The sequence below is a fragment of the Phallusia mammillata genome, chromosome 1 (assembly GCF_965637545.1).
Source record: "Phallusia mammillata chromosome 1, kaPhaMamm4.hap1.1, whole genome shotgun sequence".
Lineage (NCBI taxonomy): Eukaryota > Metazoa > Chordata > Ascidiacea > Phlebobranchia > Ascidiidae > Phallusia > Phallusia mammillata.
The window spans coordinates 1,671,766-1,684,582 of NC_137252.1; the positions used below are offsets into that span (position 1 = coordinate 1,671,766).

Below are 12,817 nucleotides of genomic sequence, written 5' to 3' on the forward strand. Positions count from 1 at the left end.
TAACGTATTGTCACATGAAAATGTTTGCGTTATCGGCTTAATTAGACATATCGCCTTCGACACGCCTGATTTATCCTTGTTTGGTTTTGTTTAATGTGAACATGAAAATTTTGAACAAGTCATTGATAATTGACACTTACTTTCAGTTTGTCCCTGTAAGCAATAAACCAGTAGCGAAATTTCTAAAAACTTGTTTAACCAAATCGCCAATCATCGGGTTGGCGAACAGATTGGGCTGATCATACACTTTCGGTTGTGTCTACTAATTGTCTTGAGATGAAGCAAAGTACTTGAAACAAACAAATATTTTCCTTGCAATGTCATGTTATTTTGGTTTGTGTTACCGAAGGTGATTGTGTTTATTAAAAACTTTTCGTGCTCATATAACCATTCACTAAAGCTAGCGGCTTCAGCAGAATGTTTTACAAGTTACTACATTTGTTTTTAAATTAACTAGCTCTTTGGTATATGAAAATGTTTGTACAAAGCTGCAATTCTAATTAAAACTCTGATTGGTGGAAGTCAATTATACGGTTCTTGTTTGTCAGGCTACATCACCTCAACATCTTAACCGTACAAAAGGGTTACTTAAATGATGTTTTGCGCTGCACATCTCTTCTAGGCATTTGGCACTAACCATGGCTTGTTGTTTTGCCTCTGAGCAATTGACTCCAAAACAGACGCCTGTGTGTGGAACATTACATTACGTTGCAAAAGCTCTACGTAGGGGATAATGAACAACACTTACCAAATAACGTTTTCACTGTGAGCTCTGTTAGTAGAGCGCCTCCTCATAGCAGGTTTCTGTTGTTGGTTGGATCTGACTTGTCCTAAGCTTTTCCTGCCTACGCCATGTTGCACGAGCAAACGTACATTGACTTGGTTTGCAATATTTCATCCTGTATGGCGTGTGCACTGTAGCAAACTAACTAAATCATTATTTAATGTGATTATGTTTAAACCTATGTGTTTAGTTCAAGGTGATGTGCAACCCAGACAAGGAACGATCAAGTTAATATGTTTCTGAAAGAATACGACCTCAACGCTTAGTATGTCCAACCTCACATTGTATAGAACTTTTTCAAGGAGAAAACTTGAAAAAAGTTTCAAGGAGAAAAGAGTTACGAAGTAGCGTAACGTTACAGGACTTACATTTCTCTTCTGTTCTTGGACAGCAATTATGCAGCACAACGCGACACACAGAGTGAACTTCCACACTCAAGTGTTGGCCTCGTCAAGAGATCGCACACGGCTGCTGCATTCGAAGTTCCAACCTCAGCCCCAAGCAAAATGTGGATAAAAAATCGACCCAAAAAATTATCTAACCCTGTTCTCCAAAAATGTTGTTAATGAGATTAATGATTAAGCTGAAATGATTTACCGCTTTCACTGTGATTTTCACTTTATGCCGATCATACGATGTTTAGATACGGACGAATATCACGCTTTCTATGTATTGCTAAATACTTCTGTTGTCTGATGGACAGAGACCGTTTCAGCAGACAATGTTATTGTTGTAATAAGCGTGTGTCGCTTTGCACAATCACCGATTACCAAATAAAGCTTTCCGCATAAGAAGCAACAACCCTGATGATGTCCTTGATTTTGTGAATTTTGAAGTATGAGCGCCACCATCTACATGCAAAGCGCCATTTACGTTGTACCGCAGAGCGCAACGTATTTGCTAATTATGACGTTGATTCCGATGCAAGTCGGACTGTCACATCGACGTGTGGATACTTCTCGGCCAGAAAACGAACGCTGCAAACCGGCGGTTTTATGTGCGGTTCCTGGGTATTTGCAAAGTTTAAGTTTAATTTTCTAATAGTCGAAAAGATTGGTCTTTGAAAGTTGCCTCATAAATTCTAATTCAAATGTTTTAAACCGTAACGACGGCAAAAACCTCAGCCCAGTTTTCCGCGACATTTTGCGTTCGACTTCCTCTTCAAATATCGGGCATTAGTTACGCACTGTCACAATATAGCACACTCAACCCATCACGATAAGCCTTTGTTCTCTTATAATTACTTTACGTTATATCCCGCTGCGCTTGTGCATTTTCGCCTGTTATGCTTGCACTATATCGTTCATTGCTCTGATAAAGCCCTACCGTTCTGGTGGGCGAAACGTTAGCGAAATACAAGTTCTTAAAAACAACAATTAGTATTTTGTTCAGCATTACACCAGTTGAACGACAAGTTTGTTTAAATATGCAACCTGGTGGACGAAACGCCTGTTCAGTATTTTCTATGATGAGAAGAGATTATAACGAAGCGAGTCTACAAGCGGCCAGAAGGTATGTCAAGGCAGTCGGTACAATCGAGAAAGAATATGGCCATATCAGGTTTAATCACGCCTGCAAAGCGGCAGATATGTTACCAAAAAGCCTCCGCCTAGCTCCTCCAGACAAATCCAGATCGTCGTTTTTGATAGTTCGCAAGTGTTGCTGGACACTGCTCAAAGACAGAATAACCGATTCGCATCAAAAAATCGGACAACTCAAACTACTCTGCAAAGACTTAAAACTACAACTCACGAAGGTTTTAACACAGCAATGTATGGATGTGTTGGAACAATATGCTACAAAACGTCAATGGTCGACCACAACCGGATGTTCCATAGTACATGAAAAGAAGCTCCAGGCGCTACAAAAAGATCGGCAGACAAAAACTACGAGGAAAGGTAAAAACTTCAGCAAACAAAGATGGGTCAACAACGTTTCTTCTAAGATTCTAACCAAAGCGGAACACAGTGTTTTCTAACTTGTGCATAAATTTAGCTGAACGGAGCTAACTGTTTATGACGTCATAAACTGTATTGTGACGATTGCAGTGCCTGTTTTTTCGCATTGTTTGCACATAATAAGCGGATAAAAAGCCTGGCACATATGGTTACTAGACTGCTAATCTTTTTTCCAGTCCCACGAAATCTGTTTTAGCAGTTTAAAAATCAAAATATTTAGCAAAATAGATTGCGGCCGCAGGTTGTGCACCCCTGCGCAAAATTATTACATAGTATATTTTCAGCTTTATGCAAATACGTTTGTTCATGACTGTACAAACATTGGTTGAAACGCTACAATTGTAATTGTTTCAAAAAAACAAGCGTTTGTTGCAACAAAGGCTGAACCACGTTTTTTGTTGATAAAGTCCGAGTGCCAACATTAAACAAAAAGTACTGCAACGACCTAAACATGATCCAAAGTGACCAAAGTTTGGGCGTCAACAGTGCAAAGTGGGCTGTTTTTGAAAACGTGAATTGCTTTTACTTTTATCGAACGAAGAAATTGTGTCAAGTAACGATTTGCATAATAACGTGGCAGAAACAACAGGCACGTGAAAAGTATCTGTGTTTAGTTCCAAAGTATCGAACGGGTACAGATACTGCATATGGCATTGGTATCGGCAAGTCGCACCCCCGGTATTTTTAAAAATCTGCGCCTGTGCTCATATTACTATTCAGCGTTACTCGGAAACATTTGGCGGGCCGCATAAACTCCTTTGGCGGGCCGCATGCGGCCCGCGTGCCGTAGTTTGCCCACCCCTGGTCTAGGTGGTAATGCAAGGTTTCTGTTTCTAAATCCGTTACCCAATAGTGCTTACAACGCAATAAGCAAATGCTAGCGCCTGCTATGGAATAACTTGAAAAGTGTAACATTTGGTAAAATCATCTTCAGTTTCTACGAAGTTTAAATTTAATCCACCGCTGATCGCCGGGAGTCAGAGATTCAGTTCGTGTTTGTCAAGACATTCACCTCAACATCTTTACCATATACCGGCCTTACTCAACTGATACTTTACAATATAAATCTGTCTGCCCGGCTTTCCGTATCAGCAATGGCTTGTTGTTTTGCCTCTGAGTAATTGTCTTCAAAACACATGCATGTGTGTGGGGAAACATGGCTGCGTGGGAGATCATGCACAACAGTTATCAAAACCGTGTATACTTCAACTATTGGTTATTACAATTTATAAAAGTGATCTATCATTGGGATTTGTCGGGCGTTTAGCACTATGAGACTTTAGCAGACGGTAATCTGTCGGGAAACAGATTATTACGCTAAAATAACGTATTTTTGTTGATATGTTTGTCATCAGTTATTGTACAAAAATAAAAGCAAAATTAATTCAGAGATAAAATTAATGCAATGATTAAGCAGATCCGCGAAAACAACTGATCTCTCACAAGCGTCATTTCAACTCTCGAGTGTAACTGTGTTTAAAACGCCCAAGTTGAAAAGCAGTGCGTCAAACCAACTAACATCAGTCAAACGAATTTGTGTTATGCCCACAAATATTTTCACAAGTGTTCGTGTTTAATTTCCAAGGTTCAAATAAGTGCAATCACTTCTAACACTGTTGAGTTGGACTGTAGTTGATCAATTGGCCAATATATTTTCCTAAACATATAGGATACAGCAGTCGCAAAAACACGAATAAGTATACAGCAGTCGCAAAAACACGAATAAGTATACAGCAGTCGCAAACCTTTTGTCGTAATGGCGATGCTCTACTACAAAGCTTACAGGTGCGGCATAAGTGACATGCAACAGTGCTTATGGTTTGATATTGACGGGCTTACAAGTAAGCGTGTAGCTGAGTTGGTAGAGTGCGACCCCAGGAAATGCTTTTTGTCGTGGGTTTGTACTCCACCGCAGTTATTACATTTCTAACGTATTGTCACATGAAAATGTTTGCGTTATCGGCTTAATTAGACATATCGCCTTCGACACGCCTGATTTATCCTTGTTTGGTTTTGTTTAATGTGAACATGAAAATTTTGAACAAGTCATTGATAATTGACACTTACTTTCAGTTTGTCCCTGTAAGCAATAAACCAGTAGCGAAATTTCTAAAAACTTGTTTAACCAAATCGCCAATCATCGGGTTGGCGAACAGATTGGGCTGATCATACACTTTCGGTTGTGTCTACTAATTGTCTTGAGATGAAGCAAAGTACTTGAAACAAACAAATATTTTCCTTGCAATGTCATGTTATTTTGGTTTGTGTTACCGAAGGTGATTGTGTTTATTAAAAACTTTTCGTGCTCATATAACCATTCACTAAAGCTAGCGGCTTCAGCAGAATGTTTTACAAGTTACTACATTTGTTTTTAAATTAACTAGCTCTTTGGTATATGAAAATGTTTGTACAAAGCTGCAATTCTAATTAAAACTCTGATTGGTGGAAGTCAATTATACGGTTCTTGTTTGTCAGGCTACATCACCTCAACATCTTAACCGTACAAAAGGGTTACTTAAATGATGTTTTGCGCTGCACATCTCTTCTAGGCATTTGGCACTAACCATGGCTTGTTGTTTTGCCTCTGAGCAATTGACTCCAAAACAGACGCCTGTGTGTGGGAACATTACATTACGTTGCAAAAGCTCTACGTAGGGGATAATGAACAACACTTACCAAATAACGTTTTCACTGTGAGCTCTGTTAGTAGAGCGCCTCCTCATAGCAGGTTTCTGTTGTTGGTTGGATCTGACTTGTCCTAAGCTTTTCCTGCCTACGCCATGTTGCACGAGCAAACGTACATTGACTTGGTTTGCAATATTTCATCCTGTATGGCGTGTGCACTGTAGCAAACTAACTAAATCATTATTTAATGTGATTATGTTTAAACCTATGTGTTTAGTTCAAGGTGATGTGCAACCCAGACAAGGAACGATCAAGTTAATATGTTTCTGAAAGAATACGACCTCAACGCTTAGTATGTCCAACCTCACATTGTATAGAACTTTTTCAAGGAGAAAACTTGAAAAAAGTTTCAAGGAGAAAAGAGTTACGAAGTAGCGTAACGTTACAGGACTTACATTTCTCTTCTGTTCTTGGACAGCAATTATGCAGCACAACGCGACACACAGAGTGAACTTCCACACTCAAGTGTTGGCCTCGTCAAGAGATCGCACACGGCTGCTGCATTCGAAGTTCCAACCTCAGCCCCAAGCAAAATGTGGATAAAAAATCGACCCAAAAAATTATCTAACCCTGTTCTCCAAAAATGTTGTTAATGAGATTAATGATTAAGCTGAAATGATTTACCGCTTTCACTGTGATTTTCACTTTATGCCGATCATACGATGTTTAGATACGGACGAATATCACGCTTTCTATGTATTGCTAAATACTTCTGTTGTCTGATGGACAGAGACCGTTTCAGCAGACAATGTTATTGTTGTAATAAGCGTGTGTCGCTTTGCACAATCACCGATTACCAAATAAAGCTTTCCGCATAAGAAGCAACAACCCTGATGATGTCCTTGATTTTGTGAATTTTGAAGTATGAGCGCCACCATCTACATGCAAAGCGCCATTTACGTTGTACCGCAGAGCGCAACGTATTTGCTAATTATGACGTTGATTCCGATGCAAGTCGGACTGTCACATCGACGTGTGGATACTTCTCGGCCAGAAAACGAACGCTGCAAACCGGCGGTTTTATGTGCGGTTCCTGGGTATTTGCAAAGTTTAAGTTTAATTTTCTAATAGTCGAAAAGATTGGTCTTTGAAAGTTGCCTCATAAATTCTAATTCAAATGTTTTAAACCGTAACGACGGCAAAAACCTCAGCCCAGTTTTCCGCGACATTTTGCGTTCGACTTCCTCTTCAAATATCGGGCATTAGTTACGCACTGTCACAATATAGCACACTCAACCCATCACGATAAGCCTTTGTTCTCTTATAATTACTTTACGTTATATCCCGCTGCGCTTGTGCATTTTCGCCTGTTATGCTTGCACTATATCGTTCATTGCTCTGATAAAGCCCTACCGTTCTGGTGGGCGAAACGTTAGCGAAATACAAGTTCTTAAAAACAACAATTAGTATTTTGTTCAGCATTACACCAGTTGAACGACAAGTTTGTTTAAATATGCAACCTGGTGGACGAAACGCCTGTTCAGTATTTTCTATGATGAGAAGAGATTATAACGAAGCGAGTCTACAAGCGGCCAGAAGGTATGTCAAGGCAGTCGGTACAATCGAGAAAGAATATGGCCATATCAGGTTTAATCACGCCTGCAAAGCGGCAGATATGTTACCAAAAAGCCTCCGCCTAGCTCCTCCAGACAAATCCAGATCGTCGTTTTTGATAGTTCGCAAGTGTTGCTGGACACTGCTCAAAGACAGAATAACCGATTCGCATCAAAAAATCGGACAACTCAAACTACTCTGCAAAGACTTAAAACTACAACTCACGAAGGTTTTAACACAGCAATGTATGGATGTGTTGGAACAATATGCTACAAAACGTCAATGGTCGACCACAACCGGATGTTCCATAGTACATGAAAAGAAGCTCCAGGCGCTACAAAAAGATCGGCAGACAAAAACTACGAGGAAAGGTAAAAACTTCAGCAAACAAAGATGGGTCAACAACGTTTCTTCTAAGATTCTAACCAAAGCGGAACACAGTGTTTTGGAAAAAGGCCACGGTTTCGCAATTGCACCCAAGAAGGTTCCTGTCCTAGAAATGGTTGGTGCCGCAGAGGCGGGTCTACTAGGGCTCGCTAACGACGATGCAGCTGCCGCGGATTTGGCTAGGAGTCGGATTGCGCAGGTTTTGAAGAAATCCACGGCACCCAAGCCAAATTTGTCTCCGGAAGAGACCCGCGCCCTAAGTGATCTGCGAAAGGATGAATCGGTGACAATCTTGAAAGCGGACAAAGGAAATTGCACAGTGGTTATGGATAGGAAACAATATGAACACAAGGCACAAGCACTTTTGGACGACAGCTCGGTATACCTACGATTGACAAAAAATCCACTCAAGGGCATAGAACGGGAACTAAACAAGTTCATTTGGAAACTACGCACGAACAACTGTCTCACCGACCAAGAATACCGTCACCTCAGAAGCACAGACGGACTTCTTCCAAAGTTTTACGGTTTGCCGAAGATTCATAAGGATAATATCCCTTTGCGACCTATTGTTTCTTTCGAAAACTCACCCACTTATAGTTTATCAAAATTTCTCGCCGCCATAATCTCGCCTATCGTTGGTCGTTCCGGTTACACAATTAAAAACTCTTTGGATTTTTTAGACACTATTTCGAATTTTAATATAAAACCAAGCGAATGCCAAGTTTATTTTGATGTTGTCAGTTTGTTTACGTCCATACCTACCGATTTGGCACTTTCGATCACTCTGGACAAACTCAAACACGACACTACACTACACGAACGCACCGGGTTAGATCTTTCTCACATACAAACAGCTTTACAGAATTGCCTTAACGCAACAGTTTTTACTTACAGAGACACAATATACAAACAAATCTTTGTTACACCCATGGGCTCTCCTATTTCAGCTATTCTTGCTAATCTCACTATGGAACACATAGAGCAGAAGGCACTTGCAACTTTCCACACACCGCCACGTCTATGGCTTCGATACGTTGATGACACATACGTCATTATCGACAGAAACATGGTCTACACATTTCACACACACCTGAACACCATATCACCTACAATAGCTTTCACCATGGAAACCGAACAACACGATACCATTGCGTTTTTAGATGTGGCTGTTACCAGGCAGCCAGATCAAAAGCTCATCACTGGCATATACAAGAAGCCCACGAACACTGACCGCCACCTACACTACACGTCTCACCATCCACGGCACCAAAAACTTACAGTCGCCAAAACGCTTTACAACAGAGCCACAACTCACATCAAGGATACGGTTCTTCACAAACACGAATGCAAAAATATTGCACGCGTGTTAAAGAATAACGGTTTCCCGCGTAACTTACACCACTTGACCCATAACACAACCACCTTACAAAACAGACAGTTTAAATCATTCACATGCTTACCGTATGTCCAGGGTGTATCGGAGCGCCTAAAACGTATCCTGAATGATGCTGGGGTAAAAGTGGCAATGAAACCTTTTAAAACTATTGGGCAGTTACTACCAAAACCAAAAGATGCCACTATACCACAACATCGTACAGGAGTTGTTTACCAGTTCCCTTGCCGTGATTGTGATATGGTATACATTGGTCAAACTAAGCGGAATCTAAATTCACGTCTCAAGGAACACAAAGTGGCAGTCAGAAACATGGATGTTAACAAGTCCGCCTTATGCGAACACGTTTTTGTATGTGATCACCGCATAAATTGGAACGATGCCCAAGTTTTGAAACAGGAACCTAATTGGTCGAAAAGATTGGTCTTTGAAAGTTGCCTCATAAATTCTAATTCAAATGTTTTAAACCGTAACGACGGCAAAAACCTCAGCCCAGTTTTCCGCGACATTTTGCGTTCGACTTCCTCTTCAAATATCGGGCATTAGTTACGCACTGTCACAATATAGCACACTCAACCCATCACGATAAGCCTTTGTTCTCTTATAATTACTTTACGTTATATCCCGCTGCGCTTGTGCATTTTCGCCTGTTATGCTTGCACTATATCGTTCATTGCTCTGATGAAGCCCTACCGTTCTGGTGGGCGAAACGTTAGCGAAATACAAGTTCTTAAAAACAACAATTAGTATTTTGTTCAGCATTACACCAGTTGAACGACAAATTTGTTTAAGTACCCTATGGCCGCATACAGTGGAAGTGTTCATTGTGAGCAATGCAATACAAATAAAATACTGATATGCTTCTTTGCTGATTTAACTTTGATAAAGTAACGATTTTTACAGATGTTGTGTACATTACTATTTCACTAGTTAATGTTTAAATGAAGGAATTCGCCCAAAAATGAATGCTCTTTACCTTTGAACATTAATCACTCAGTCTCATTGCACATACGTCACACTCGTTCAATATCACGCGCCTGTAACATGTTATCGCCGCAGTGGTTCTCAGTACAAAGAGGAAAATGTGCATCTGACGTGACAAGAATGAACTGCCATGACACAACAGTATTGCAGGCGATGACGTTGGTTGATGTGTTTTTATCGACAAATTTCCGGGAGTTTAACGTCTACTGCTGCCCAGAGACAGTCGGATGAGAGGAACTCGGTATGTTTTTCAGTGACGTGGAATCGCTTTGAAGTGAAATTACTACTAAATCACATTGCACAATAAAAGCCACAACACATAATAGAGTGCAGAATTTAAAAAGAAATCGAAGTGTAATAGTCCATAACACTAAACAAATTTTGGTATTCTTGAAAGAATAATGGAGTTTTACCTGTAAAAAGTGAATTAACACATCTTAGACATCATATTTAAATCGACACTGTTTGCGCCAAAAAGTTTTAAATGTCTGCTGACACAGCAGGTGTGTAATCCCAATTTCAAACACAGATTCTTTTCGACTAAAACACAAATTTACGCGAAAGTTCAATTTTAGAGTTAAATCATCTGCCAATTGACACATTACAGTACAGTACAAGAAAGATAAGCAAAAATGCCAAATACATGAATGCAGCTTTCATGCAATGTTATAGAAGACAGGTTTATATCAAGGTGACGAAGATCTTAGTATTAAGTACTCAACAAGTTTGAACGAATCGACAAAAAAGACTTTCACGCAAGTCACCCCCTAAAAGTTTGTCCTGTTACTTGTGAATCAGACCCAACATCAGCTTCACGCTTGCACGGTAAAACTTCCTTTCTGACGTCATCATCAATGACACAATACAACAGAAAGACGACGATACCCTGCGATCCGTTAACCAAGCTGTGGATGTACATGAACACCTCGTTCGAAATCTCGTTGCCAATTCCTGCAGAAAAGAAAGGGTGCTTAACATTTATTGATGTAACTTTACATTGATGTAATTAATTTGTTAGTAATTCGAAACACACAATGTACAATTATTACCTGTGAAAAAAGCAAAAATCCAAGTTCCACCAAGCATGAGGAAGAGTAAGATGAAAGACTTTGATGCTCTTAATGCATCTCCTGTCCCCGGATCTTCTCCTCCGTTTCGCATCCGTCTCGAGTTCAGCATCACATGTGTTGTCTTCAGGATAATGATCAGGTTGATGAAGAGGACAAGAGCAAGAGGAGCGATGACCGTTGTGTAGAAGATCGGAGTACCGGGCACCAACCAGCATCGGTCGTATTTTTGAACCTGTATCAATTGGTTACACTGCTCGTTTAGCGGTTGGGGCTTCATGTAGATTCCCATGACAAACCCCACAGTAGTAGATATTCCCACTAATAGAGCGGGAATAAGCCAGCCAGTGAGCATAAAAACCCTGAGACGTTTCGTTGAATCCTGAGTTTGAAACTCGACTGGAAAGGAAGTGGCCATAAACAGACGAATTCCTTCGACCAGAGACCACATTCCTGAAACAAACGATTCAATCGATCACAAACAAATCTTTTAAGGGTTGAATTATGTGGTTAGTTATTTACCTGCACAGAGTAATAAATATTGATTGGCTGCTGTGTGAATCACGCATGGAATCTCGTGCATCACGGCAAGATCATGGGATAGGTTGACTGCGTGGAAGAGTAGCAGAGCCATTGACAAGCTGATTTGAACCGGAACCCGATCAATGTTTTGTTTCGATTTGTATAGGATTACTATGGTGGCAATCAGAAATACGACTGATGTTGATTCTGTGGCGTAAGATGTGATCTGAAATAAAATATTGCGTAATCATGTGCTGTTTGTTAAGATGACATTTGAATCTTTAAACTTTACATTCTAAAATAAAATATTTCTTAATAGTGAGCCATTCTTTAAATTACTTATTTGAATCTTTACCTTGATGCCCTTTGGTATGGTGGTGGTCTCGACAGCCAGCAGAACAGTGAACAAGGTGAGATGGTGGCATTTGCAAGTGACGTTGCCTGTTACGTCATCAGTAATTGTGGCGCAACCACGATCTGAATACTTATCTTCAACTCTGTCGAAGTAGAGACAAATTGGTTTCATTTTGTTGATAATAAGGTTTGCATTGCTGATCTTTCCCAATTTGATTTTCTTGCAGACGGATTCTAGTGACATTGGAGATACGGTGAAATTTGCTTTTCCTTGAAGATGATTGTTTTCCTCGTTGCTGGTTGAATGGTTGCTGGATATGGGTTCAAAGCTATCTGCATTGCGACCAACAATATTAATAAAGGTGGTGTTCAATGCAGCTTCATACTTTGTTGTTGTCAGGGAGCCGACTTTGAGAGGTTGAATCTGTGCTGTTTCGGTTGTGTTTATCTGAAAGACATACACATCAATAACGATGCGTTGAACCCCGTTTGTCTGCAATGAGATGTCAATCTTAGATGATCCCAGCTGTATAGTCGAGTTATATGTCTCTTGGTTGATGCTGGTAACAACGATGTACAGTTGAGCTTCTCCGTAATCATAAGTTGTTCCGTTGGTTTCAGCATGATTTTGGGAAAATATTCCAATTTGTTTTGCAATGTTTTTGATTTCTCCAGTATTTGCTAAATTCTTATTTCGGAATCGTTGGAGGAATGACAGGGCTGCAAAAAACAACTCCGTTAAAAAATATATATAACGACTAGCTCGTTACTTTTATAAGACAAACACTTTTTTATCCTTAACTGCAAAACGTGCTTATACTACAATTCATTGTCACTTGTTGAGTCATTTCACATCAGAAAAAGATGTACATTAGGTATGGACAAAAGTATTTGAAAAAGGATTGAAAGCTGCATTTTTAATATTCTTTACACCAGGAAATCTTTTGTGTTTCAGTTCATGCATATTAGAACACTCACGTTTCACTTGACAAGCATAGTAAGCCGGTTCACCACTACAGTTCATGCTTGACTGCTTCCATCCGATCCCATAATGCAACATTCCCTGCTGGCAAGATGTGACGTTGGAAACAGGAAAGTTTGCCGGAGATCCATCGCTCCAATACCA

At 40.1% G+C, this 12,817-nt stretch overlaps 1 protein-coding gene across 1 annotated transcript; it reads left to right on the forward strand.

The window, feature by feature from the left end:
• The first annotated feature begins 694 nt into the window (after positions 1–694).
• Positions 695–9,545, forward strand: LOC145219396 (uncharacterized). The gene is made up of 2 exons (XM_080086767.1): positions 695–2,682; positions 5,645–9,545. The coding sequence occupies exon 2, from the start codon at positions 6,881–6,883 to the stop codon at positions 9,308–9,310; it is 2,430 nt and encodes an 809-aa protein (XP_079942893.1). The 5' UTR covers positions 695–2,682; positions 5,645–6,880; the 3' UTR covers positions 9,311–9,545.
• The last annotated feature ends 3,272 nt before the right edge of the window (positions 9,546–12,817 follow it).

Coding starts and splice junctions, on each gene's coding strand:
- LOC145219396 (XM_080086767.1), top strand. CDS start 6,881: ATGCAACCTGGTGGACGAAACGCCTGTTCAGTATTTTCTATGATGAGA.